The 24,357-nt window shown below is 46.6% G+C and overlaps 1 protein-coding gene across 2 annotated transcripts; it reads left to right on the top strand.

Moving 5' to 3' along the window:
* The first annotated feature begins 42 nt into the window (after positions 1–42).
* Positions 43–19,337, top strand: LOC138815833 (E3 ubiquitin-protein ligase TRAIP-like). 2 transcript variants are annotated; one of them, XM_070005192.1, is made up of 15 exons: positions 43–1,528; positions 4,718–4,775; positions 5,505–5,588; positions 8,528–8,567; positions 9,138–9,265; positions 10,529–10,623; positions 11,109–11,222; positions 12,273–12,360; positions 13,107–13,196; positions 13,620–13,708; positions 16,759–16,914; positions 17,582–17,630; positions 17,999–18,148; positions 18,257–18,307; positions 18,517–19,337. In XM_070005192.1, exons 1-15 carry the CDS (start codon positions 1,110–1,112, stop codon positions 18,637–18,639), a joined length of 1,734 nt encoding a protein of 577 aa, XP_069861293.1. In that variant the 5' UTR covers positions 43–1,109; the 3' UTR covers positions 18,640–19,337. The 2 variants fall into 2 exon arrangements, with proteins under 2 accessions (XP_069861293.1, XP_069861294.1); XM_070005193.1 differs by lacking the exon at positions 43–1,528 and adding an exon at positions 2,037–2,061.
* The last annotated feature ends 5,020 nt before the right edge of the window (positions 19,338–24,357 follow it).

Below are 24,357 nucleotides of genomic sequence, written 5' to 3' on the forward strand. Positions count from 1 at the left end.
GGGAGAGGCTGGGAGCAGGTTCACAGGTAGTGATTGATGCTTCTGTGGGTTGCTTGGTTTGAGCATGAAGATCACACTCATCAGTGTTTGCTAACAAAGGTGGTGGAGATCTGGATTCTAGAAATCCATGTAGGTGATATATCTGGGCTAAGTTTGGTTTAAAGTCTCTGCCCTGATGCTGAGTACAAGGGCTGCTTTGACTCTTGTTGGCCAGTAAGCCTTTGACTTAACTTGGGCATAGGGCTGGAACCCATACGGGGCCAACCAGCACAGGGAAAGACCTTCCTCATGGCCAAAATGGGCTTCCTTGGTCTGGGGAGAGGGTGAGCATTGCACAAAGGTTCTGTGCTTTTGTGTGTTGATTTCTATTAGTGTGAACACCTATGCTTTCCACCTAGGCCCCAAAGATTTTTCTCTCTGTCTTCTTTAGCTGGAACAGATCAGCCTTATAATATGGGGCTCTGAGTAAGGTTTCTTCTGAGGAGAGGGATAATACTGCTAAAAATAGCTCCTAAAGGAGATTTGCTCCAGGCCAGACAGGCCTCAGTGAACTCACCAGGATTTCTACTTTCTCAGAATGGACCTCTCTGATGTGGGAATAATAATAAAAAAAAAAAAAAAAAAAAAAAAGAGGAGGGGGGCGCGGTTTGTTAGTCCTGGTTCTTTGAAGAATCTATGACTCCAAAATTGCAATCCTACTACAATCCCAGCATGATCAATCCTGGAAGCTAAGAGCTAAATCAGGATACTGACCTTAGTTATCTCCGAATTCGGGGATCTTTTAAAGTCTTACTTGGGTCAAGCCAAATAAGGTGAAGTGTGGTATGTCTTGATGGGCCGGGAACCTATGCCTTCTTTATTTCCAAGATCATCCATAATCGAAAGCTGAGGGGGTAGGGGCATTTTTCTCTTTGGGGGCGCGGGTCTGGTTCAAGGCCCAGCACTGCCAAGAGCCCCCAGAACCCCACCGGGGCTACGGTCCCCATTCCCTGAGACCTCAGTCTTCATTGTCCCAACGTAGAGAAAGAACTAAGGGTTCCAGGCCTGGTTCGACTTGGTGCTAGCTCTAGGTTTGGGACCCCACTGAGTTCTGCTGGGGGTGGGCGGAGATGCTAGCTGGCGTCGTCTCCTCCCAACCGAGTTTTTGTTTCTGGAGACCAGGAATCTGCCTATGGCTCTGTGTCCCAGAATCCTCCTCGGTCTCTGGGTCGCTAAGTCCCGCCCCTGGCTCCCGCCCTTCCCTGAACGTGTATCCAATCAAGGGACCAGGCATTCGGATTCCTCCGCCCGGTTTGCTGTCGCCATTTCCGGTCCTCTCCCGGAAGTCGCGCCGTGGAGCCAAATTTGAAGGAAGCCCGGGGCGCCGTGGAGAAGCTGTTGGAGTCGTCGCCGTTCTCTTCGCCACCTCGGGTCGCCGGAGTCCTGCCACCATGCCTATCCGTGCCCTGTGCACGATTTGCTCCGACTTCTTCGACCATTCCCGCGATGTGGCAGCCATCCACTGCGGCCACACTTTTCACCTGCAGTGGTGAGTGACAGCGCTGCAGGGTCCTGGGAACGAGACGTGTCAGGTCTCCAGGTTATCGGTCTTTGGAGCCCACATAGGTGATAAAGACCTCATTAGACGAGGCCTACTGGAGCTTTCCCAACCTGGGCTAAAGCCAGCCGTGTGGAGGTGATAGCTGAGCCTGGCCCATGGCGACAGAATTGATCTGGCGAAGGGTATGGAGTGCTCCTTTAGGAACCTGTTGTGCAAAGAAATGTGATCTCAAAACCATTAGGCTGGGCTGAGATGAGCTATTACCAATTCATGAGTCCTTTTATTTCTATTATTCGTGTGTGTGTGTGTGTGGGAACTCAGGGCCTGGGCACTGTCCCTGAGCTGTTTTTGCTCATGGTTAGGGTTCTACCACTTGAGCCACAGCACCACTTCCAACTTTGGGGTGGTTGATTGGACATAGGAGTCTTACGGACTTTTCTTGCTGACCATGATTCTCAGATCTCAGCTTCCCGTGTACCAGGATTATAGGCATGAGCCACCAGCATCTGGCTTGGCTTCTGGTAAGTCTTAAGAGTTTATTGTGATTTGCTTGGTGATTTGAATTGATTGTACCCCAGATCATTTCCTTGGCCAGATACCATGCCAGCACACCTTGCTCAATGTAAAAGGTTGGGAAATGCTTTATCAAACGATCCGATCCTGCTAATTGCGTAGAATCATTTTTCTGAGTGCAGAGTTTTAGTGGGGGGAGATTCCTCTAGCAGTTGCAGACAGGTTGGTTTGGAGCTTCCAGCAAAAGAGAGAAGTCAGAGTAACATACGCTTTTCATGGTGGGTAGTAATTGTCAAAGAGGGCTAGTGGCACAAAAGCCTTCAGGAAGCAGGGAGGCTGGTACTACTCTAATTGCGTCTGGGTTCCCCTCACTTGCAAAGGGTTTCTTTTAAATTGATGTTGCTAATAGCTTGAGCCCCGTTCTAAGGAAGTGGTTGTTTGGTTAGGCTGGAACTCAGATTATTCCTAAAAGTATACTGTTTATCTTTTCTATTTTCTTCAACACTTTAAACTTTTCAGTGTATTTATATTTATATATCTCTTTTGTTTGTTTTGCCTTTGTGTGTGTGTGTATGAGTGTGTGTGTGTGCTGGTCCTGGGGCTTGAGTTAGGGTCTGGTCGCTGTCCCTGAACTTTATTTGTTGAAGGCTAGAACTCTACCACTTCTTACTTTTTAGTGATTAATTGGAGATCATAGTCTCATGGGCTTTCCTTGTGGGCCAACTTTGAACTGTGATCCTCAGATCCCAGCCTCCTGAGTAGCTAGGATTATAGGCAAGAAGTCACCAACACCCCACTGGGCTTTTTTTTTTTTTTTAATGGTACTCATCTAACTCAGCCTTGAGCTTGTTAAGCTTCACCACTTGAGCCACTCCACCTGCCTCATTTATTTATTTTAACCTGGTGTGATGCTCTTTTACATAACTGAACCCTTTACCTAAAATGCTGCCATTATTGATAATATGAAAATTAAATATGTGGTATTTCTTAGGCTATTTGGTTATTTTGAGGCTGGGGTCTCACTATAGAGCCTAAGTCAGCCTTGAACTCTCAATTTTCCTGTTTGAACTTCCTAAGTGCCAGGATTATAGGTGATCTTTTTTTTTTTTTTTTTTTTTTTTTTAATCTTTCTTGTCCCTTCCTCTCTCCCTCACTCGTCTTACTTGCCTGGCTGCCTGCCTTCTTTCCTTCCCTCCCCTTCGCTTTCCTTCCTGCTTTCCTGCCTTCCTTCTCTGGAGATTGAACCCAACTGTCTCTCTAGTTCAGCAAGCACTCTATCACCTGAGCCACCTGCCCAGCCTACTTTTTTTTTTTTAATTTTGTTTTTGGGAGCGGATCTTAATAACTTTGCTCAGACCTCTAACTCAAGACCCTCCTGCTTCTACCTCTTAAGTAGTTGGAGTTACAGTGAGTGCTACCATGCCAGGTTCTATCTATCAGCTGTGCTAGGATTTGAACTCAGCTTTATATTGGTAGGCAGGCATTACACCAATTGAGATGTGATAGAATGGTACCTAGCTGCTATGACTTTTTTTTTTCTCCCTAATCCTGGAGCTTGGACTCAGGGCCTGGGCGCTGTCCCTGAGCTTCTTTTGCACAAGGCTAGCACTCTACCACTTGAGCCACAGCACCACTTCCTGCTTTTTTGTGGTACTGAGGAATTGAATACAGGGCTTCATGAATACTAGGCAAGCACTCTAAGCCACATTCTTAGCTCTCTGACTTAAAAAAAATACATTTTATATATATATATATATATATATATACACACACACACACACACACACACACACACACACACACACATACCTATATATAATCTTTAAGTAGTTGTACAAAGGAGTTTCCATTCAACAAAGCTGTTTATGAATATATAGTGCATTTGATCAATGTCATCCCTCTGCTCTAATTATTTTTGAGCTTGGATTTCACTTTTTACTTGGGCCAGACTGGACCACAGTCCTCCTATGTATGAGTAGCTATGATGAGAGGCATGGGTCACCACAGCCAACCTTTTTATTTTGGTGAGGAGGGCCCTGGGCTGGCAGATCCTCCTGCCTGGTCTTTACCTCCCAAGTAGTAGGATTACAAATAAATGAGCTATTGGCACCTGGCCTTCAACTGTGTTTTTTAAATATTTAGTTAAATTAGTTTGTGTGTATGCCCGTACTGGGGCTTGAACTCGGTGGTTGGTGCTGTCCCTTAGCTTTTTTGTGTTTTTCCATTTCAACCCCTGCTACACAGGTGGCTTCTTGGTGGTTAATTGGAGATGAGTCTCTCAGACTTCCTGGGCTGGCTTCCAACTGCTCTCCTCAGGTCTTAGCTTTCTGAGTAGCCAGGTCAGCTGTATTTTTAAGTAAACTTTTTGTTTGGAATAATTTATAGACAAGATGCAAAGATAGTGACAAATTATATACCTTCATGCCTATTAGTGGCTCATGCCTATAACCTAGCTACTCAGGATGCCAGAACAACTTCTGGCCAAGTTTACAGGGACAGAAAAATGGTCAGTTGTTCTGATGCTGAGTACCAGTCAGGCCTTGTGGGATGTACTGTAATGGCCTGCAGTACATGCATGCAGGCATTGGGTTAGGATGGCTTTCTGATCTGGATCTCCAAGCCATACCAGGGCTCACCAGTCTGTTGTTTTGCTTTTCATTTCAGCCTCATTCAGTGGTTTGAGACAGCACCAAGTCGAACCTGCCCACAATGCCGAATCCAGGTGAGGATATTGTTGTGTGGCCACCTCAGCTAAAGACCTCTTGTCCTCAGAAACTGAGCAGTATTTCTGATGTTCCTTGATTCCTCTAGTTTGAGCCTCACATGTACTAATGAGTTGCCCCAGAGGCCTGCTTACACCTCTTAAGTATCTGGAAGACGGACTTAACTGCCTGGGTCAGTCTTCAGTTAGGCATATTTGCTCTACTCCTCCTTCCTGTCTAGAAAAGAGTCTAGAACCTTGAGCTGAAGTGTTTTTGAGCACTCCTCAAATGTCTTTCGCCTCATGACTTCAACAGTAATCACACCAGCAGTCTCAACTTGGGGTACCTGCAGGAATGAAGAGGTCTTCTGACTTCAACAGATACAATTTGAAAAGTTAGGCCTGAGAACAGACCTGACATGTATGGTAGCCAGCAGACAGACCCATATGCAACCCGAATCCTTGCCCATGACTGAACTATGGATTAATTCTTTTTTTTTTTGGTCAGTCATGGGGCTTGAACTCAGAGCTGGATGCTATCCCTGAGCTTTTTTGCTCAAGGCTAGCATTCTACCACTTTGAGCCATAGTGCCACTTCTGGTTTTCTGGTGGTTAATTGGAGATAAAAGTCTCCTGCCCCCGCTGGCTTCAAATGCAATCCTCAGATCTCAGTCTCCTTAGTAGCTAGGATTATAGGCATGGGCCACCAGTGCCAGCTGAATTAATTCTTTATCTTGTTCTCCCATCCAGGTTGGCAAAAGGACTATCATCAACAAACTCTTCTTTGACTTTGCTCAGGAGGAGGAGAATGCCTTGGATGCAGAATTCTTAAAGGTATGCAGAATTTATCTCATTGTACCGATCTCCAAGCCCTCTTTTTCACTCCCACATAGAGAAGGTACCTAAAGTATGGAGGCGAGGTTATTATGGAGGGAAGACTTAGTAGAAATTCCAAGGCAATGAATGACAAGAAAGCAAAGGACGACTAATGATGAGACACAATCGTGAGCCTGTAAGGCAGGGAAGAGACTGATTGGGAGACCTCTCCTAGTACAGGCACCAAAGGAAAGAGTGCCTCTCCCAAAGCCCCCTCATCTTTATTAAGGGCCTACAGCCTTCCTTCCTAGACCATTTTCCTGATGGACAGTAAGTGGTAGATTAGAAAACTCTTCTATTTCCCAGCCAGAGAAGATATATGGCCTTACTGTTCCCTATCCTGGCTATGCCTCAGAATTGCCTGGGAAGGGCAATGGTATAAAGCCAGACACCTAGGTCTTCCCTAGATCTTACATAGAGGGGCAGAGTCCCTGGAATCAAGATCTGTAACCCAAGTAGAAACTCACTTCCGGGGAGCGGGAGTGGTCTCCTTCCTATACTTATATTTTCCTCTGAATCTAAAATTTCGCTTTCTTTGTGTACGAAGGGACTAGATGGAGGGAAAGCTCCGGACATTGGGTTGAGATTTACAAATGATTCCTGAACTTTGATGGTTAATTTCCTAGGCATCTGTGAGATGAGCGTTTATTTGGCCCTCGCCCTAGGGTGTCCTTGGAACCTCACTGCTTCCGGAGTGTACAGCTTTTGTGTTTTGAGCTAGCATGTTTATCGTCATGGTAACTGCTCCCAGTTTTAAGAGGTATCCTCCCTGTGATGAAGGCAACAAAAGCAGCTTCATTTCTTTTCAGCTTCAAAGCCAGGTCTGTGAGACAGGCAACATCTTGAATAGTTTGGAGGAAGGACTTGGAAATCACCCTGCTGGAATATGGAAGGACCAAAGGAATTATGGGTAGTGTTGCAGCAGCCTTGGACAGGTGTTTATTTTCAGACAGACCCTGTGTACCCTTCCCTCCTCACCATTTCCACACCCAGCTATTCTGCCTTTCCTGCCCAGTCTAGCCACCAAAAGATCCTCCTCCTAGAGTCCTGGGTGGAGAGTTTGATAGTAGGGCACTTAGCTACCCACTGGTCTTGGGCCTTAATTTTATCCCATGTAAAATTCTGAGTTTTGTATTGCCCTTGGAAGGATAATCTGGTGGAAAGTTTCTAGAATACCATCTAGCTACTACCATGGAACCATGACTAAGTCTTGAAATTCCATAAAAACTTGTTTTTAAAATTAAAACAAAACAGCCTATTTTTCCTAGCTGGGCACCAGTGGCTTAGGCTTAAAAGCCCAGCTACTCAGGAGACTGAGATCTGAGGATCATGATTCAAAGCCAGCCCAGGCAAGAGAGTTCATTCAACTCTTATTATCTTCAATAAAAATTACTCAGAAAAAGCCAGAAAAAAAAGCTCTGTGGCTCAAGTGGTAGAGTGTTAGCCTTGAGCACAAAGAGGCTCAGGGACAGTGCCCAGGCCTCGAGTTCAAGCCCCAGCACTGGCAAAAAGAAAAGAATGAAAAGAAAAACAAAACAACAAACCTGTTTTTCCTAATTATGAAGTAAGCACCTCTTTTGTATACAAAGATTTTATGTTCTCTAGACTCCTAAATGGGAGCTGGATTCATTTCTACTCCAGCCTCAATACTGCAGCAGTGGCTCTGTAATTTATGTAAGGGCTTTGAGGGGCTCACTTGACCCTGACAGAGCCCAGTTTCATCCAGGAATACAAAGAAAGCTACCTTTGCTTATCAACACTTATTGGCTTCTGGGCCTGGAGAATTTTATAAAGAGCCAGCTTACCGCTAAGAGGGAGGTAGACTAAGACAGGCAGAAGCTAGCATAAAGAGAACTAGTGGTAACCTAGGGACCTTGACAATCTTTGTTCTGGACCCTGGTGAGCACAGCTGATACCCAGAGAAGTTGAGGCTAGTACAGGGTTAAAGAAGTAATGGAGGCCTCAGCTACTAAGATTGTTACATGGACTCAACTTTATCTCTCTTACCCATTTTCTCTCTCTTTCCCTGTCCTGGAGCTTCACTTCAAGGACTAGTTTCCTACACATTATCCATGTTTTTGAAAAGCCCAAAGGAAGTTGGACATAATAGTACATGCCTATAATCCCAGCACTTTGGAGGCTGAAACAAGAGGATCATGAGTTTGAGATGAGTCTGGTCTACATAAATAAGACACTGTTTCAAATAAAATAAAATAGCCGGGTGCTGGTGGCTTACACCTGTAATCCTAGCTACTCAGGAGGCTGAGATCTGAGGAGTATGGTTCAATGCCAGCCCAGGTAGGAAATCCTATGAGACTTTTTTTTTTTTTTTTTTTGGGTTCGGTTGTAGGACCTGAACTCTGGGCCTGGGCGCTGTCCCTCAGCTCTTCAGCTCAAGGCTAGCGCTCTACCTCTTGAGCCACAGCGCCACTTCCGGCTTTTTTCTTTTTGCTTATGTGGTGCTGAGGAATCGAACCCAGGGCCTCAGGCATGCAAGGCAAGCGCTCTACCACTGAGCCACCTTCCCAGCCCCTCCTATGAGACTCTTATCTCCAATAATCCACCAGAAAACCAGAAGTGGTGCTGTGGCTTAAGTGGTAGAGTGCTTGCCTTGAGCTCAAGGACAGTGCCCAGGCCGAGTTCAAGCCCCATGACCAACAACAACAACAAAAAAAAAGTAAAAAAATAAAATGAAATAAAATGTTCATAAAGATAAAACAATGTGTATCTCTCCATTGTTGGATTAGTTTGGCCTTTTTGGCCTTGAGGTATCCTGGGCCCCATGCTTCCTTCCCTGAATCTACAAACCTCATTGTCTTATCCTGGAACTTATGGGAGATCATGTGGTGGCTAGTTCTGATGTGTTCCTGTTGCTCATTGTGGGAATTGCCTTGCAGAATGAACTGGACAATACCAGAGCCCAACTTTCTCAGAAAGGTGAGTTAGCAAAACACAAGGAGTCCTGGGAAGTCCCTGACTTAGATTCTGGAGGGAGAGGCCCTAGAGGAAGGCCTTCAACCTTATTGAAGAGCCAAGAGCTCTGTTTGCTTTATGTGTTCAAGGGTCTTGTTAGCTATGGTGGCTAGGAGAAAGAGAGAGAGAAGGGAGGTGACTGAAACAGTCTGCCAAGACCAAGCAAGCCTTCTATCTATGGAGTTTCTTGCTCTGGAGCCCTGCTGGGAAGGAACATCCGATGGTAGAGTGTCTGCAGGGCAAAGTTTAGTCTGCCTACGTTCTGGAATAATGAATTGACTAGACCCACAAGAGAGTAATAGTGACATCTTCCCAAGTAGTTCAAGCAGCAAAGAGAGCTTGTTTCCTGGATGAAGCCTCTGGATTGGCTTCCTTGCTGTACGCCAGAGAGAGGAGGAGGCCACCCAATATTCTGACCTGCACTATTTCCTTATCTGGTTTATGGATGAAGGGCTGGAGCCCAAAGACCCAGGTTCTCATGCTGATAAGTAGATGGGCCTCTCCCTCCCCTCCAACCCTCCGTCCCTGCTCTAGAGAAAGAGAAACGGAACAGTCAGGTTATCATTGACACTCTGCGAGACACACTGGAGGAGCGCAACGCCATGGTGGAATCTCTGCAGAAGGCCTTAGACAAGTCTGAGATGCTGTGCTCCACTCTCAGAGTAAGTCCCGAGGTTCTGCATGCACAGAGTTGGTGGGGAGATAAAGCCTGTCCTGGACCTATCCTTCTGGTTCTACCTGAGAAGTAGTAACATAGAAGCAAATCACTTTTTCAAGCCCTCCCATACTGTACCATCCAACACATTAGAAAAGGGCCATACTGGCTGTGCTTGTGGATTTTGGCAAAGGTGAGGCCTTTCCAACACTTCACAGAGAGGCTACTCAACTAAGGCCCAGGTGAGGCTAGGCCTTGTTTCCAAAAGTGGCTCATACTCCAGTGATGAGGCTGATCTGAAGAACCTTCCATTAGCACTCTAGTCTTTGGCCAGGCTGCTCTCTGGAGCCAGATCAAACAGCATCCCAGGGAGGAACAAGGGCCTTTGAAGTCAGCTATGCTGAGCCAACAGGGCAGATCAAAGCCTGTAGAGCAAGCAGCCCTAGACCCAGATGAATTTTGTATCAGCCTGGGTTAGTGAGCCTCTTGCTCTCCAAGGGGCATGAGGCGATTGATCTGAACCCACGATTGATATTCCAGCCTTGTAGGCAGAAGCAGTCCTTGCTGGATGCTATTTGAAAGGGAAAGGGAGCCATCCTGACGAGCAGACAAGACCCCAGGATATTCTCTCTGTTCCTGCACGGGGGCTGGGCTGGATCACATGGCCTGGCCAGTGGGAAAGGAGCAAAACACGCACCTGGCTGCAGTGGGGGAGTCTGATGGCATTCCCAGGTCAGAGATGGAGTGGTCTTATGCTGAAGGCAGCCTGGTCAGTCACTTCTGGCTTAGTTAGCTCTTGTATCCTGGCACCGCTCCATGAATCTGACAGTGAGGTCTGGGTTAATGCTTTTTTTCTTCAGCTACAAGGATAACGTGCACAATAAAGCCTAGACCACAGAAACCTAGCGGTCTATAGTGGGCCTATAAGTTCTGGCATTGGGCCATACCTATAGTAAGATGTATCTCAGAGTGAAGGCAGCAGGGAAGGGAGGTAGCAACTGCCTTAGGGCCTGTCTGGAAATGTGGCTCAGTGGTAGAGTGTCGAGCACATATGTGGAGTTGGATTCCCACCTACCCCCCAAAGAACAACAAAATGTAAAGTATAGGCCTGAGTAGAGCCTCAGAGCATTACATCCTTGATTTGGGGACATTATTATCAGCATCTTTAGAAGATATAGTACAGAGAGTTCTAGAGTGGAGTTTTCCTAATAACTTTAGCCAAGATTCTGGAGACCGCCAAGTAAGATATATGGGTGTGTTTGCTCCTCAGAAGCAGATGAAATACTTGGAGCAGCAGCAAGATGAGACTAAACAAGCACGAGAGGAGGCCCTTCGACTCAAGAACAAGATGAAGTCCATGGAGCAGTGAGTTGGAAGCTGGTGCCTCTACAATGCCTTTATACCCAGGGCTGAAGTAGTACAGTGTAGTTCTCAGGAATACAGCAAAAAGTGGTGTGGGTCGTCTTCATGGCTCAAACCTTAATAGGGCATCGAAGGCTCAGGCCAGCCATGCATGGGCATAGACTTTCTTTCTTAGTTAGCTGCTGTGAACTCCTCTACTTTCCATGTGTGCCTTCATTATGTGATGATCCTTTATTATCCTGTTGCCTGAGGCCAAATGACCTACCAGGCCTTTTCCTGACTTTGAGGTCCTCTGTTAGCACCTCTTTCTTCCTCAGCAGCATCCCTGGAGTTCTGCTTAGCTCTGCTATGAGCCTTTTCCTTGGGCACACCCACCTGCTTGAGCATCCTAGCAGCCCAGGCTGTTGCCATAGCAATAGCAGCAAAGAGAGGCAGACTAACCATCAGCCTCCAGATTTCAAATGTCGTGGGCTGGTTATGTTTTTCAGGATTGAGCTCCTGCTCCAAAGCCAGAGGCCTGAGGTGGAGGAGATGATCCGATACATGGGTGTGGGGCAGTCAGCAGTGGAGCAGCTGTCTACGTACTGTGTGTCCCTCAAGAAGTATGTACTTGGGCTGGGAATGTGGCTTAGTGGTAGAGTGCTCACCTAGCATGCACGAAGCCCTGGGTTCGATTCCTCAGTACCACAGAAACAGAAAAAGCTGGAAGTGGTGCTGGGTTCAAGTGGTAGAGTGCTAGCTTTGAGCAAAAAAAAGCTCTGGGACAGTGGCCCAGGCCCTGAGTTCAAGTCTCAAGACTGGCAAAAAAAAAAAAAAAAAAAGTATGCACTCTGAGGGCTGGGGTGTGGCCAAAGTAGTAGAAGACCTGCCTAGCCAGCACAAGTCCCTAAGTTCAAACCCTAGTACCACCACCAGGAAAAAAAAGCCTATACTCTGTCTGACCTTATCAACAAGCCTAGGAATCTGGCTGTGAGTCCCCGGCCATGGCTCTAATGCTCATATCTTGTAAAGCAGATGTTGTTAAGGAACAAGGTCTAGAGCCATGCTGCCTGAGGTTGAACCCTGACTCCATCTCCCGTCTGGATACAGTTTTGAGGCCTCTCTGACCTCCACCTTCTTGCATGGAGATAGTTACAGACTTGCTTCGTAGGAGTGTTGATAGAACCGAGTGAATTAAAGATGTTATAGAACTGAGTTGATTTGGTCTTGGAGCTGTAAGTTCTCACATGATAGCTGTAGTCGGCTTCCTATTAGTACTGTTACTAACCCCACCTGGCTTAGATCGCAAACTTTGCCCATGTTCTTCTCTGAGATAGTGTGAAGTCTATGGGAAGGCCACTTAGATGACCCGCACATAGGATCCAAATACTTCCTAGAGGAACCAGGTGGTAGAAGGGGCCCTCTAGTAAGGCAGGAGCTTCTCAAGTCACCAACGCCTATAGGCCAAGCAGGGAACAGTGTCACCAGACCGTCGTACATTTTGTCCAGGAGCCTTCACAGAGATATCTGGCCTGTGTTGGGCTCAGATGACAAGAAGATGAATGAGAATGGGAAAAGGGTTTGGGAAAGGCCTGTATTAGGTTGGTGCTGTGGTTTGGTCTGGCCAGTAGGGTGTCCTCTTCTATTACATTTCTCCCTGGCCACTTTTGCAGAGAGTATGAGAATCTGAAAGAAGCACGGAAAGCCTCAGGGGAGCTGGCTGACAAGCTGAAGAAGGAATTGACCTCCTCCAAAAACAAGGTAACTGCTTGAATCGAACAGCTGATTCCATGGGGATTGAGAGCAGTCTGCAGAAATTGATTACTGGTCCTTACGTGGGTATTGGCTCTACATGGCTTGGCTTGTCTACTTAAGAGTTATCTACCCTAACACTCACATTCATGCTCTTTTGCACTTCTTGGTTCTTGGGTACCTCTCAGCTAGCTGAAGAGCACAGGCTCCAAATGTGATAGCTTTAGAAACCTGTTTTTGTACCAACCCCAGAGAGTTCCTAGGCTTGGGTTCTTAGGCCAGTTGCCTAAGTTGGGTTCTTAGAGCCATCCACACACAGGTTGCCAGCCTGAGCTTATCCCGATAACATTAAACATGCTCTGCTACCCTGACCTGGGTAACGGTATGTAGGGAATAGGACACATGGCCATCAGGTGGCTCATCTTTACACCCTATACTTGTTGTTTTTCTGTGGTGCTGGAGATCAAAATCAGGACCTTGTACATGTTAGGCAAGCACTTCATCTCTGTGTGATATCCCCAGCCCTGCCTATACTTTATTTTTTTCCCTTGCCAGTCCTGGGACTTGAACTGAGGGCCTGTACAACTGTCCCTGGGCTTCTTTTGCTCAAAGCTAGCACTCTACCACTTGGGCCACAGAACCACTTCCAGCTTTTTCTGTTTCTGGGGTACTGAGGAATCGAACCCAGGGCTTCATGGATACTAGGCGAGCACTGTACCACTAAGCCACATTCCCAGCCCAATACTTTCTTGTAGTTACAGATAGTCTACTCTGAGTTGGATCAGGCCAAGTTAGAACTGAGGTCAACCCAGAAGGACTTACAGAATGCTGACAAGGAAATCATGGTGAGAGCACTTTTCCTGGCCTGATATGAGAATGGAGGGTGGTTTATGTGCTTCCAAGAGTAAGGCTGGGATGTTTCTGCCTAGGAAACTAGGCCAATTTAGTGGTGGTAATTCGGGGCTTCCAGCCCCTTCCTGGGTTGGGGTGGGTGGGTCAGGGTATACACTTTGGCTCTAGTCTGGTCTGTAACCTAGGCCTTCTCATCAGAACACAGATAGATCCATGTGTCTTCCCCTTCTAGTGTCTCTCTGAGGTCCTTAGTCACCACATAAAGGGCTTCTCTAGAAATGGGTTCTGAAGCCTAAATTGGGATTTCAGACCTTACCCCGTTCCTAGTGCCCTTCACACATGTGGCTTGTCCTTTGCATTGTCTCTGAGAGTTGGTGTCAGCCTTTCCCTCACATTCTTCTCCTTCCTTCCCCAAGAGTCTAAAAAAGAAGCTAACGATGTTACAAGAAACCTTGAAACTGCCACCAGGAGCCAAGGAGACTGTCAACCGCCTGGTTTTAGAGAGGTTTGTTGACCCTTTGGAGTGGGTACAGGGGATTACAAGCTGGGACAGCTGCCTAGGAAGAGTTTTCACTCCTGGCTTTGGTAGGGTGGGTGGGGATTTGAAGTTTATAGACCACCTGCCTTGGGAGCCAGCCAAGAGTTAGCTAGAAAGTTTTGAAACAAATCTGGATTCTGACAGGGAAAAGCCAAGACAAACCAGATGAGCCCTAGGGATGGTCTGAGACTAGGGTAGGAGCCGTGTCTTGGGGCATACTGGAGTGTCTTGCCACATGCATCTGTCTGCCCCCATTGCTGAAGCAAACTTGAAACCCCTCACTCTAAAATAATCCTTTTCTGCTCCTAGTAATGTGTACTTTAAAGCTGCCAGCAGAGGGAGCCTAGTGTTGGAGAGATTGGTGTCTGCCTGGAGCAGACATTCATTCTTCCTGAGAGTTCCACAGAAACAGGCTGGTGTAAAACATCCTCAGGGCTATTTTCTGCATGCAAGAGGACATCAGGTGCAAACCCAACAAAACTCTTGTCAGTGACCAAGTATTTATTTGAACCATTCTGTGTGTGCGTGCGTGCGTCCGTGTGCGCATGAGCGCTCACATGCATCCATGCGTGCGTATGTGGTGGTACTAAGGCTTGAGCTCAGGATGTTGTGCTTTTATTCAACTCTTTTGCTCACAGCTAGTGCCCTGTTCTACCATCTGAACCATATCCCCAACCCAGCAAAGGTTGGTTTTTCACAAACTAGGCTCTGTTTCTGGTCCTTCTTTACTTTGCTCTCAGCCATTGGCCATACCACTTCAGAAATCCCAGGAAACCCAGGAACCCTATCAGGAACTTACTAGGCACAGTCTTACCCTCAGGAAGCTGATAGCCTCAAATACAAAGTGCTATGGACACTTTTTTAGAACCAAACTGTCTCAAAGTAAAGGGATGCAACACCTCTACCTATGGTGTCACCAGTGGCTGTTCTCTGCAGTCTCCTGATGGTGCTCCTTCTAACTTCCATTCTGTGGGCCCCAGGGTGCCCACACACTTGTCTCCTCTGTGCTTGGTATCTATAGTGAGGTAAGCAAAGCATACAGATTACCTCTAGGTACCCAGGGACTTTGCTTACTTTTCTTTTCCATGCCTTACTACCTGCTTCATGCCAGGCCCTTGCTGTGCTCTTGACCCTTGTATTCCAATAGGAGAGATGAGCTGGATGTTGGGTTATACCCAGTACCCAACAGCTACATGCTACATTGTAGAATTTGGTCTGGAGCTCTTACATGAGGACAAGCTCACTTCATTCTGAGTATGCTCCATGCCAGAGCCTATAAGGGAAGATAATTCTGGTTTCCCTTATCTTTCAAGCTAATAGGACACATCATTTGCTAATCCTATATCTGTACAAAGCTTAGGCTTTGCTTCACATTAAGCTATGTGCAGAGAGACTGAATTTCCTTTATTCACTAGTATTTTTCTGGACTTAAAAATTGGGGTAGTGGCTGTGCATGGTGGTACATGCCTGTATTCCCAATTACTCAGAAGGCAGAAAGATTAAGAGTTCAAGGTTAGACCAAGCAGGCCCTATCTAAAAAGCAAAATTTAGCTGGGCACTGGTGGCTCACACCTGTAATCCTAACTACTCAGGAGGCTGAGATCTGAGGATTGTGGTTCAAAACCAGCCCAGGCAGGAAAGTCTGTGAGACTCTTATCTCCAATAAACCACCAGAAAATCAGAAGTGGTGCAGTGGCTTAAGTGGTAGAGCGCTCGCCTTGAGCTGAAGGACTGAGGGAGAGCGCCCAGGCCCAGAGTTCAAGCCCCATGACCAACAAAAAAATAAAACAAAATTTAAAGTCTTAGAGGGCTGGGTACTGGTGGCTCACATCTGTAATCCTAGCTACTGAGGAGGCTGAGATCTGAGAATAATGGTTCAAAGCCAGCCTGGGCAAGAAAGTCTGTGAGACTCTGATCTCCAATAAACCATCAGAAAACTGGGAGTGGTGTCTCAAGCGGTAGAGCACTTGCCTTGAGCTGAAGAGCTGAGGGACAGTGCCCAGACCCAGAGTTCAAGCGCCACGACCAACTCTCTCTCTCTCTCTCTCTCTCTCTCTCTCTCTCTCTCTCTCTCTCTCTCCCCCTCCCTCCCTCCCTCCCTCAGAGGGCCAGACACCAATGGCTCAGGTCTATTATTGTAGCTACTTAGGAGGTTGAGGCCTGGAGGATTGTGGTTCAGAGCCAGTCTGGGCAGAAAAGTCTGTGAGATTCCATTAACCAGCAAAATGTCAGGCTGGAGATGTGGCTCAAGTAGTAGAGTAACAGCAAGAAAGCTGAGTGAGAGCACAAGGCCCTGAGCTCAAGCCCTAGTACCAACACACATACATACACTCACCCACATGGGTTGGAAGTGTGGCTCAACTGTAGAGGGATTGCCTAGCATGCATGAGGCCCTTGGTTCGGTTCCCCTAACATACCTTTACTACGATTGTAGCATCATGGGGGTAAAAGGAGGCAGAAGAGACAGTCCTATCTATATTAGTCTTCAGTGATATCCCTGAGTGGCTCCCTGCCTTGCTTTCTAAGTAACAAGGGTACACAGTCAAAGGGTAGTAGCCTGTTTATTTGGGTTTTGTCTGCATGTTGCTTACTTCCTTTGGTCTTCCAGACTTTTACTAGTACTTTGACTGTGAGGAGGACTGAGCCAAATGGTTTATTCCCTAGAAGTTCTTCAAGAGTGACCCTGAAGCTGGGCACTGGTGGCTCACACCTATAATCCTAGCTACTCAGGAAGCTGAGATCTGGGGACCATGGTTCGAAGCCAGCCTGGGTAGAAAAGTCCCCAATTAACCACTCAAAAACCTGAGCTGTTGTTGTGACTCAAAAGTGGTAGAGCTCTGGCCTTGAGCAACAGAGCTCAGGGACAGCACTCAGGCCCTGAGTTTAAACCCCCCCCCCACCAAAAAAAAAAGTAGTGACCCTGAGTCCATAGTCTACCTCTGGGACCCTGAGGCAGACACAGAGGGCTTGTGCTTCTGCTTACTGTTTCAAGTAACAAGAGTTACCTCTGCCTTCAGCCCCGCTCCACAGATACAGAAACTGAAGCTCCGACGGCCATCCTACAGTGACGATATTGACCTCGACGCTACCTTTGATGTAGAAACCCCTCCAGCCCAGCCCTCCAGCTCCCTGCATGATCATCACCCCAAGCAGCTCCCCCTGGAGAAGGCACAGTACGTGGTGGTCCCTGGCAGTATCCAGGACCCAGAAAGGGGGATAGCTAAGACATCTCTCATGAAGACAGAAGCAGGTCTTGCTTCATAGCTTCAGAAGCAACAGTGCTAGCCTTAGGTCACCATCTTCCCACCCACCTGGAGAAATTCCAGAAGATAGTATCTAGCTGCTAGGAAATTGGCTGCAACTATGCTGTGTTCTTTTCAAGACCCTTGTACAGATTTTGTCAGGGGAATGACCTAGCCCTGTGTTCTAAGAGTACTTTGCAGGCTATCTTACAGAAGCTAACTTACTGTCCCTCTCTGGGCAGACAGGTCAAAGCTTGAGGTCACTTGATGCCTTCTGCCTATATGAGGCCATGACTTGTCCTCCTCTGGCGGGTGGTTGAATGGGTTGGACTCCCTAGGCCTTTGTAGAATCTGAAACATGGTGAGGTACCCAAGGATTCAGGGAACATGGAAATGAAGGAACAGACCATAGTCCAGTCTACCCTGATGCTCCACTGTTCTGTCCAGCTGTTCACAGATCTGCAGTTTGATTGGAGACCACTGAGTTGACTTGCTCATAACATAGCCATAACATAATGGTTCTCTTAAGGGACATTTGCTGGACCTGGCCTTCCTGTTTTGCTTACTTGCTTCTTGCCTTCATGCCCCATTCTTATAGCTCTCCCATGCAGGATGTCTTCGAGAAGATGCCCAAAAGATCTAAGCAGGTAAGAACTCCCTTGAAAAAGTACAGGCCAAACTGGATATCTTCCTGTAGCAGTGTGAGCAGTGAGTGAAGAATGAACAGATTTGGGCCTCCAGCTAGTAGACTAGGATGTTTTGAGGGCTTACCCCTCTTTTAGGACCCGCCCTTGCCAGGCCTGGGCATGAAAAGCTAGACTTCTGAGCAGGCAGACTCCTATCAAAGCCTTCTCCCTTGGCCCCAGGAATGGGGTTCTGGAGCTGCCTTGGGGCTCTCGTACCTTTCTTGCCTTCTTAGGGAGTATCAGAGATCCTGATCTTGTTCTCCCAATACAACCCTCTCTCCTTTGTGACAATCTGGCTCTTTAGGGCTAGCTCTGGGTTCTCCTTACAGGAATCCCAATTCTCACTGGGTGGCCAGCTGTGTGCAGGAGAGCCAGATGAGGAGCTAGCTGCTGTGTTCCCCCGCTTCATCAGGAATGCTGTCCTGCGTCACAAACAACCCAAGAAGACTGTGTCAGAGTCCTGTCACAGCACAGATGTGGTAAGGATGGCTTCCCGCAGTGGCAGAGGCCAGATCTCTTAGGTAGAGCTAGGTAGCCAGCCCCCTAACCCAGTACTCTGGCCCACCTTTCTCTTCCTTCTGTCCTAGATAAGAACAGGATTCGATGGACTTGGAGGCCGAACAAAATTCATACAGCCTGTATCCTTGTTCTCTGGTTATTAGCTGAATTGAAGCTTACACACATCTGGTTTGTACCTCCAGACCCTGGACTAGCACTACCTACCTCCTCTGCTGTGCAGAGCTTGGTCTTGCTTTGTATAACAGGGCTGCCCATCCCCACGTCTGAACTTCCCTGCCCTACATTAGTCTCCTCGCTGTGCATCTTCCTTGACATTTTTTTTTTCCAGACAGACACAGGCATGATCCGCCCACTACCAGTTAAACCCAAGGCCAACCATAAGCAGAGAATAAAGATGAAGACAAAACATTCTCCCACCCAGGCCAAGTTAGATGCCTTCCTGTGGCAGTGAGAACAGTGAGTGAGCAGTGACCAGGTTCATGCCGCCAACTAGTAGTACAAGAGTTGACTAGAAGCTGGGCGCTGGTGGTTCACACCTATAAACCTAGCTACTCAGGAGGCTGAGATGTGAGGATCACGGTTCAAAGCCAGCCCAGGCAGGAAAGTCCGTGAGACTCTTATCTCCAATTAGCCACTAGAAAACTGGAGTGGAGCTCTGGCTCAAAGCGGTAGAGCACCAGCCTCAAGCAGAAGAGCTCAGGTACAGCGCCCAGGTCCTGGGTTCAAGCCCCATGACTGACAAAAAAAAAAACAACTGACCAGACCCTGGTGTTTTGGGGGAGTTGTCCTATCTTCCAGAACCAGCCCTGAGAGCAAGGACAAGCAGAAGAGGGTAAGAGTGATGCCCAGAGACTACTTCCTGCCCTACTCCACCACACGGGGCTTCATTTTAGGAGCTGACACAACCAGCTTACTGTTCCAGTCAGCAGCGCCTGTGGGCTCCTATTGTTAATCACGATCTGATGTGATTCGGCTCCTTCTGGTCCTAGAGACCAGGGTCTTTTGTTGACTACATGGTACAGAAGTTTCTCCAGGCAGCTGAGCCTAAGCTTATGTCTGTCTCAGGCCCAACCTGGGCCAAGCAGATAGGGAATGGGGGCTAATGGTGGAGAGAGGTGGGGAAAAGCTTCCATGTAAAATAAAAGTGAATCTTTCTGTCTGACCCTGAGAGTATAAATTTGTACCAAGTCTTTAGAAAACTGGCATGTTTAAAGCAGGAATGTTACCTAAACTCAGACCTAGCAGTTAGATCTAGCAATTTTATCTCTCAGTATGTATGCTTTCAAATGGCAAGTTGACTAGCAAGAATGATGTCACTGCAATGTGAAGGCTGTAAGTAGGAAAGAGAATGAGTAAACCAAGATCCATCCATTCAGGGAACTCACAAGTACAAATAACCTGGAACCAAATTGCTAGCTTTTAGGTATTGGCTATAGGGCACATTTTCCTAGAGTAACTTCCCTTCTTGATGCCTAGTCTGAGTGAGGCTCTCTTAACTTGTCTCTCTGACTGTTGAACAGGAGGTCACCTGTTTCTTCATAGCATGGGCCTGGCCCAGGGATGAAAAGTATAAGGAGTGAGTGAAGGCTGAAGGTGTCCATCTACTTACCAGCAAATCTAGAACAGCATGGAACCTATGTAGGAAAGGGATGGCATCTTGTTTTTGGATGCTGAACTCTTCTCAGGCTGATGAGCCAACAAGATTTGGTGAGGTGAAGTGCAACATCAAATTGAAAGAGTAGAAGCTGGCTGCCAGCACCCTTTATACCTGCTGAAATGTTAGGTAAATTATATAAGTTTTATTTCTTTCCAACTTGATCTAAATCCAGTGAAACCCTAATAAAATCACAGCATATTTTTATAGCTATGGATAAAAAGTTTATAGGTCAGTTGCTGGTGGCTCACACCTGTAATCCTAGCTACTCAGGAGGCTGAGACCTGAGGATTGGGTTCAAAGCCAGCTTGGGCAGGAAAGTCCATGAGACTCTTATCTCCAGTGAACCACCAGAAAACTGGAAGTGGCACTGTGGCTCAAGTGGTAGAGTGCTCACTTTGAGCTGAAGAGCTGAGGGACAGTGCCCAGGCCCAGAATTGAAGCCCCACAATCAACAACAACAAAACGAGAAAAACAGAAAAGGTTTATATGCAAAACTGAAATGTGAATATTGAATTCAGTCAAAGGATTGATAATGACTTGGTACCTGATGCTTTTGATTTTGCTTTTTTAGGGCGCGAGGGGATTGTGGAGCTTAAACTCAGGGCCTGGACACTGTCCCTGAGTTTTTTCACTCAAGGCTAGCACTCTGTCACTTTGAGCTACAGTGACACTTCTGGTTTTCTGGTGGTTAATTGGTTAATTGGACTGCCTGGACTGCCTTTGAACCACAATCCTCAGATCTCAGCCTCCTGGGTATCGAGGGGTACCTGTTTTTTGTTCGTTTTTGCTTTGCTTTTTTGGAAGATGGAATCTTTGAGGGGGTAACTGGTTTTAAAACTTGTGGTCTAAGCGGGCAAGGAATGTGGCTTAGTGGCAGAGTGCTTGCCTAGCATGCTTGAGGCCCTGGGTTCGATTCCTTGGCACCACATAAACACACACACACACACACACACACACACACACACACATACACACACACACACACACACACACACACACACACACACACACACACAACTTGTAGTCTAAGCTACATACAGAGAACTAATCTCAAAAAAAACAACAGTAGAACACAAATACAGCCCCAGAATAGATCCACACAAATATAGTCAACTGGTCTTTGACAAAAGAACAAAGGCAATTCAATTAGAAAAAGGATAGCTGCTTCAAAAACTTGTCAAATAGGGGCTGGGAAGGTGGCTCAGTGGTAGAGCGCTTGCCTTGCATTCATGAGGCCCTGGGTTCAATTCCTCAGCACCACATAAGTAAAAAGCCGGAAGTAGCGCTGTGGCTCAAATGGTAGAGTGCTAGCTTTGAGCTGAAGAGCTGAGGGACAGCGCCCAGGCCCAGAGTTCAGGCCCCACAACCAGACCCCCCCAAAAAAACAAACAACTTGTCAATTAACTAGACATCCACATGCAAAAAAAAAAAATCTAGACATATCAGACCTTTCATAAAATTAATTCAAAATGGATCATAGGCCTGTCAAATATAAAACTATAATATAATAAAAGAACTTAGAAGACAATGTGTACTTTATCTTGGGTTTGACAATAACTGTTTAGATATAACACCAAATCATGACCAATGAGAAAAACGGTAAGTTGGATTTTTATTAAAATTAAAACTCAGCCAGACACTGCTGGCTCATGCCTATAAATCTTAACTACTCAGGAGGCTGAGATCTAAGGATCACAAATTGAAGCCAGCCCAGGCAAGAAAGTCCTCAAGACTCAGTGGGGTCATGGCTCAAGTAGTAGAGTGCCAGCCTTGAGCAAGAAGGCTAAGGGACAGTGCTCAGACCCTGAATTGAAGCCCTAGTACCAGAAATAAATCTTTCATCTTTGGTTCAGTCTCCATCACCAAAAGGAAAATTAAAACAAAAACAAAAAACAACTTCCTGCTATGTGAAAGACATTAAGCCAGGGGCTGGGAAGGTGGCTCAGTGGTAGAGCGCTTGCCTTGCAGGCATGAGGCCCTGGGTTCGATTCCTCAGCACCACATAAGCAAAAAGAAAAAAGTCAGAAGTGGCGCTGTGGCTCAAGTGGTAGAGCACTAGCCTTGAGCTGAAGAGCTGAGGGACAGCGCCCAGGCCCAGAGTTCAGGCCCCACAACCGGACCAAAAAAAAAAAAAGAAGAAGACATTAAGCCAGGCACCAGTGGCTCACGCATGTAATCCTAACTACTCAGGAGGCTGAGATCCTGAGTTCAAGCCCCAGTACTGACATGAAAAAAAGAAAGATGAACTATGTATGCCAACAAATTACATAACCTAATTAAAATAGATAAGTTCTTTGAAATACAGACTAACACACTGACTCAAGGAGAGAGAAATCTAAGTAGACCTAATGTTTAAATGTCTAATGTTTAATTAATGTCTAAATGTTTCATCAGTAATCAAAAATCTTCCATTTGCTCTGTTGGTTATTCTATAAAACTTTTTTTTTTTAAAGCCAGGTGCTAGTGGCTCACACCTGTAATCCTAGCTACTCAGGAGGCTGAGATCTGAGGATTGTGGTTCAAAGCCAGCCCAGGCAGGAAAGTCCATGAGACTCTTTATCTCTAACAAACCACTCAGAAAGCTGAAGTGCTTCAAGTGGTAGAGCGCTTGCCTTGAGCTGAAGGACAGTGCCCAGGCCCAGAGTTCAGGCCCCACGACCAACAAAATAAATAAATAAGGGGGCTGGGAAGGTGGCTCAGTGGTAGAGCGCTTGCCTTGCATGCATGAGGCCCTGGGTTCGGTTCTTCAGCACCACATAAGCAAAAAGAAAAGAGCCGGAAGTGGCGCTATGGCTCAAGTGGTAGAGTGCTATCCTTGAGCTGAAGATATGAGGGACAGTGCCCAGGCCCAGAGTTTAGGCCCCACGACCGGACCCAATAAATTAAATAAATAAATAAAATAATAGCAACTGAATCCAGCAACATGTGAAAAGGATTTTACATAACCAGCAAGGTTTTATGTTAGGAATCCAAAGGGGGGTCCAACATAGGTAGAACAATAATAAAATGGAGAAAAACGACGTGTTCATCTGAGTTGATATTGAAAAGGTATTTGACAAAATGTGCAACACTTTCCTGATAAAAACCTGAGAATAGGTTATTCTCACCCTAGAGATGGCCTACTTTCATTTCAGTCTACTGAAAGTGTGTATCTCCTCCCTCTCCCCCCCCTCCCACTCTCCACATTCCCCACCCAGACCTGAGGCTTGAACTCAGGGCCTGGGCACAGTCCCTGAGCTTCTTTTGCTCAAGGCTAGGGCTCTACCACTTGAGACACAGCACCACTTCCAGCTATTTCTGTTGATGTAGTACTGAGGAATCGAACCCAGGGCTTCACGTATGCTAGGCAAGCAATTTACATCTACCATTAAGCCACCTTCCCAGCCTTATATATCTTTTCTAATAAACTTTGCTACCATTTTCACTGATATTGCACCTTGCTTGAATTCTTCACACACCAGACATGACTCTGCTGACTTCTTGGTCATATATTTTGATACCATGACAGATCAAATACATCTGTTTTAAGCCTAGCACTGGCAGCTCACACCTGTAATCCTAGCTACTCAGGAAGCTAAGACCCAGAGGACAGTGGTTTGAAGTTTGAAGCTAGCGGGGACAGAAAAGACTGCAAGACTTCCATCTCCAATCAACCAGCAAAATGATAGAGATGTAAGTCAAGTGTTAGAATGCTGACCATGAACGAGAAAGCTGAGCAAAAGGCTGGGAAGGTGGCTTAGCGGTAGAGTGCTTGCCTTGCATGCATGAAGCCCTGGGTTCAAGTCGTCAGCACCACATAAGCAGAAAAAGCTGGAAGTGGTGCTGTGGTTCAAGTGGTAGAGCACTAGCCTTAGAGCTGAAGAGCTGAGGGACAGCGCCCAGGCCTAGAGTTCAATCTCCTTGACCGACAAAGAAAGAAAAAAAAGAAAGGAAGGAAGAAAGAAAAGAGAAAAGAAAAAGAAAGAAAGAGCTGAGTGTGATGTCCTGAGTTCAAGTCCAAGTACTGGCACATACACACAGAAATACCTCTGATGTAGATTAATATGATCTTGCAGAAGGGAATTATTATTCTCTCCATCTCTATTCTAAATACTTTTTTTAAAAAAGTCTGTCATGGGGCTTGAACTCAAAGTCTGGGTGCTATCCCTGAGCTCTTTTGCTCAAGGCTAGTGCTCTACCACTTAGAGCCACAGCTCTACTTCTGATTTTCTGGTAGTTAATTGGGAGATCAGAGTCTTCAGTCTCTCCCGCCTGGGGCTGGCTTTGAACCGTGATCCTCAGATCTCAACCTCCTGAGTAGCTAGGATGACAGGCATGAGCCACCAGTGCCCAGGGGATTGCAAGTACGTGTCTATTGTTTGATCTCTGCTTTCTTTTCCTTATCCAATATTATCTTCAAGCAGTTTGGCTTGGCATATCTTTCTTTGAGGTTTCTTCCAGGTGCTATTCCTGCCTTCCTAAGTGCTTGGTGCTTCCTTTTCTTACCAGAATTTCACTCATCTCCAGCCTTCT

Source organism: Dipodomys merriami, unplaced genomic scaffold, assembly GCF_024711535.1.
Source record: "Dipodomys merriami isolate MVZ:Mamm:240054 unplaced genomic scaffold, mDipMer1.0.p SCAF_672, whole genome shotgun sequence".
Taxonomy (NCBI): domain Eukaryota; kingdom Metazoa; phylum Chordata; class Mammalia; order Rodentia; family Heteromyidae; genus Dipodomys; species Dipodomys merriami.

Coding starts and splice junctions, on each gene's coding strand:
- LOC138815833 (XM_070005192.1), top strand. CDS start 1,110: ATGCTAGCTGGCGTCGTCTCCTCCCAACCGAGTTTTTGTTTCTGGAGA. Junction 16,915..17,581: donor CTCCCCCTGGAGAAGGCACA/GTACGTGGTGGT, acceptor CCATTCTTATAG/CTCTCCCATGCAGGATGTCT. Junction 18,149..18,256: donor CCTGTCACAGCACAGATGTG/GTAAGGATGGCT, acceptor CTTCTGTCCTAG/ATAAGAACAGGATTCGATGG.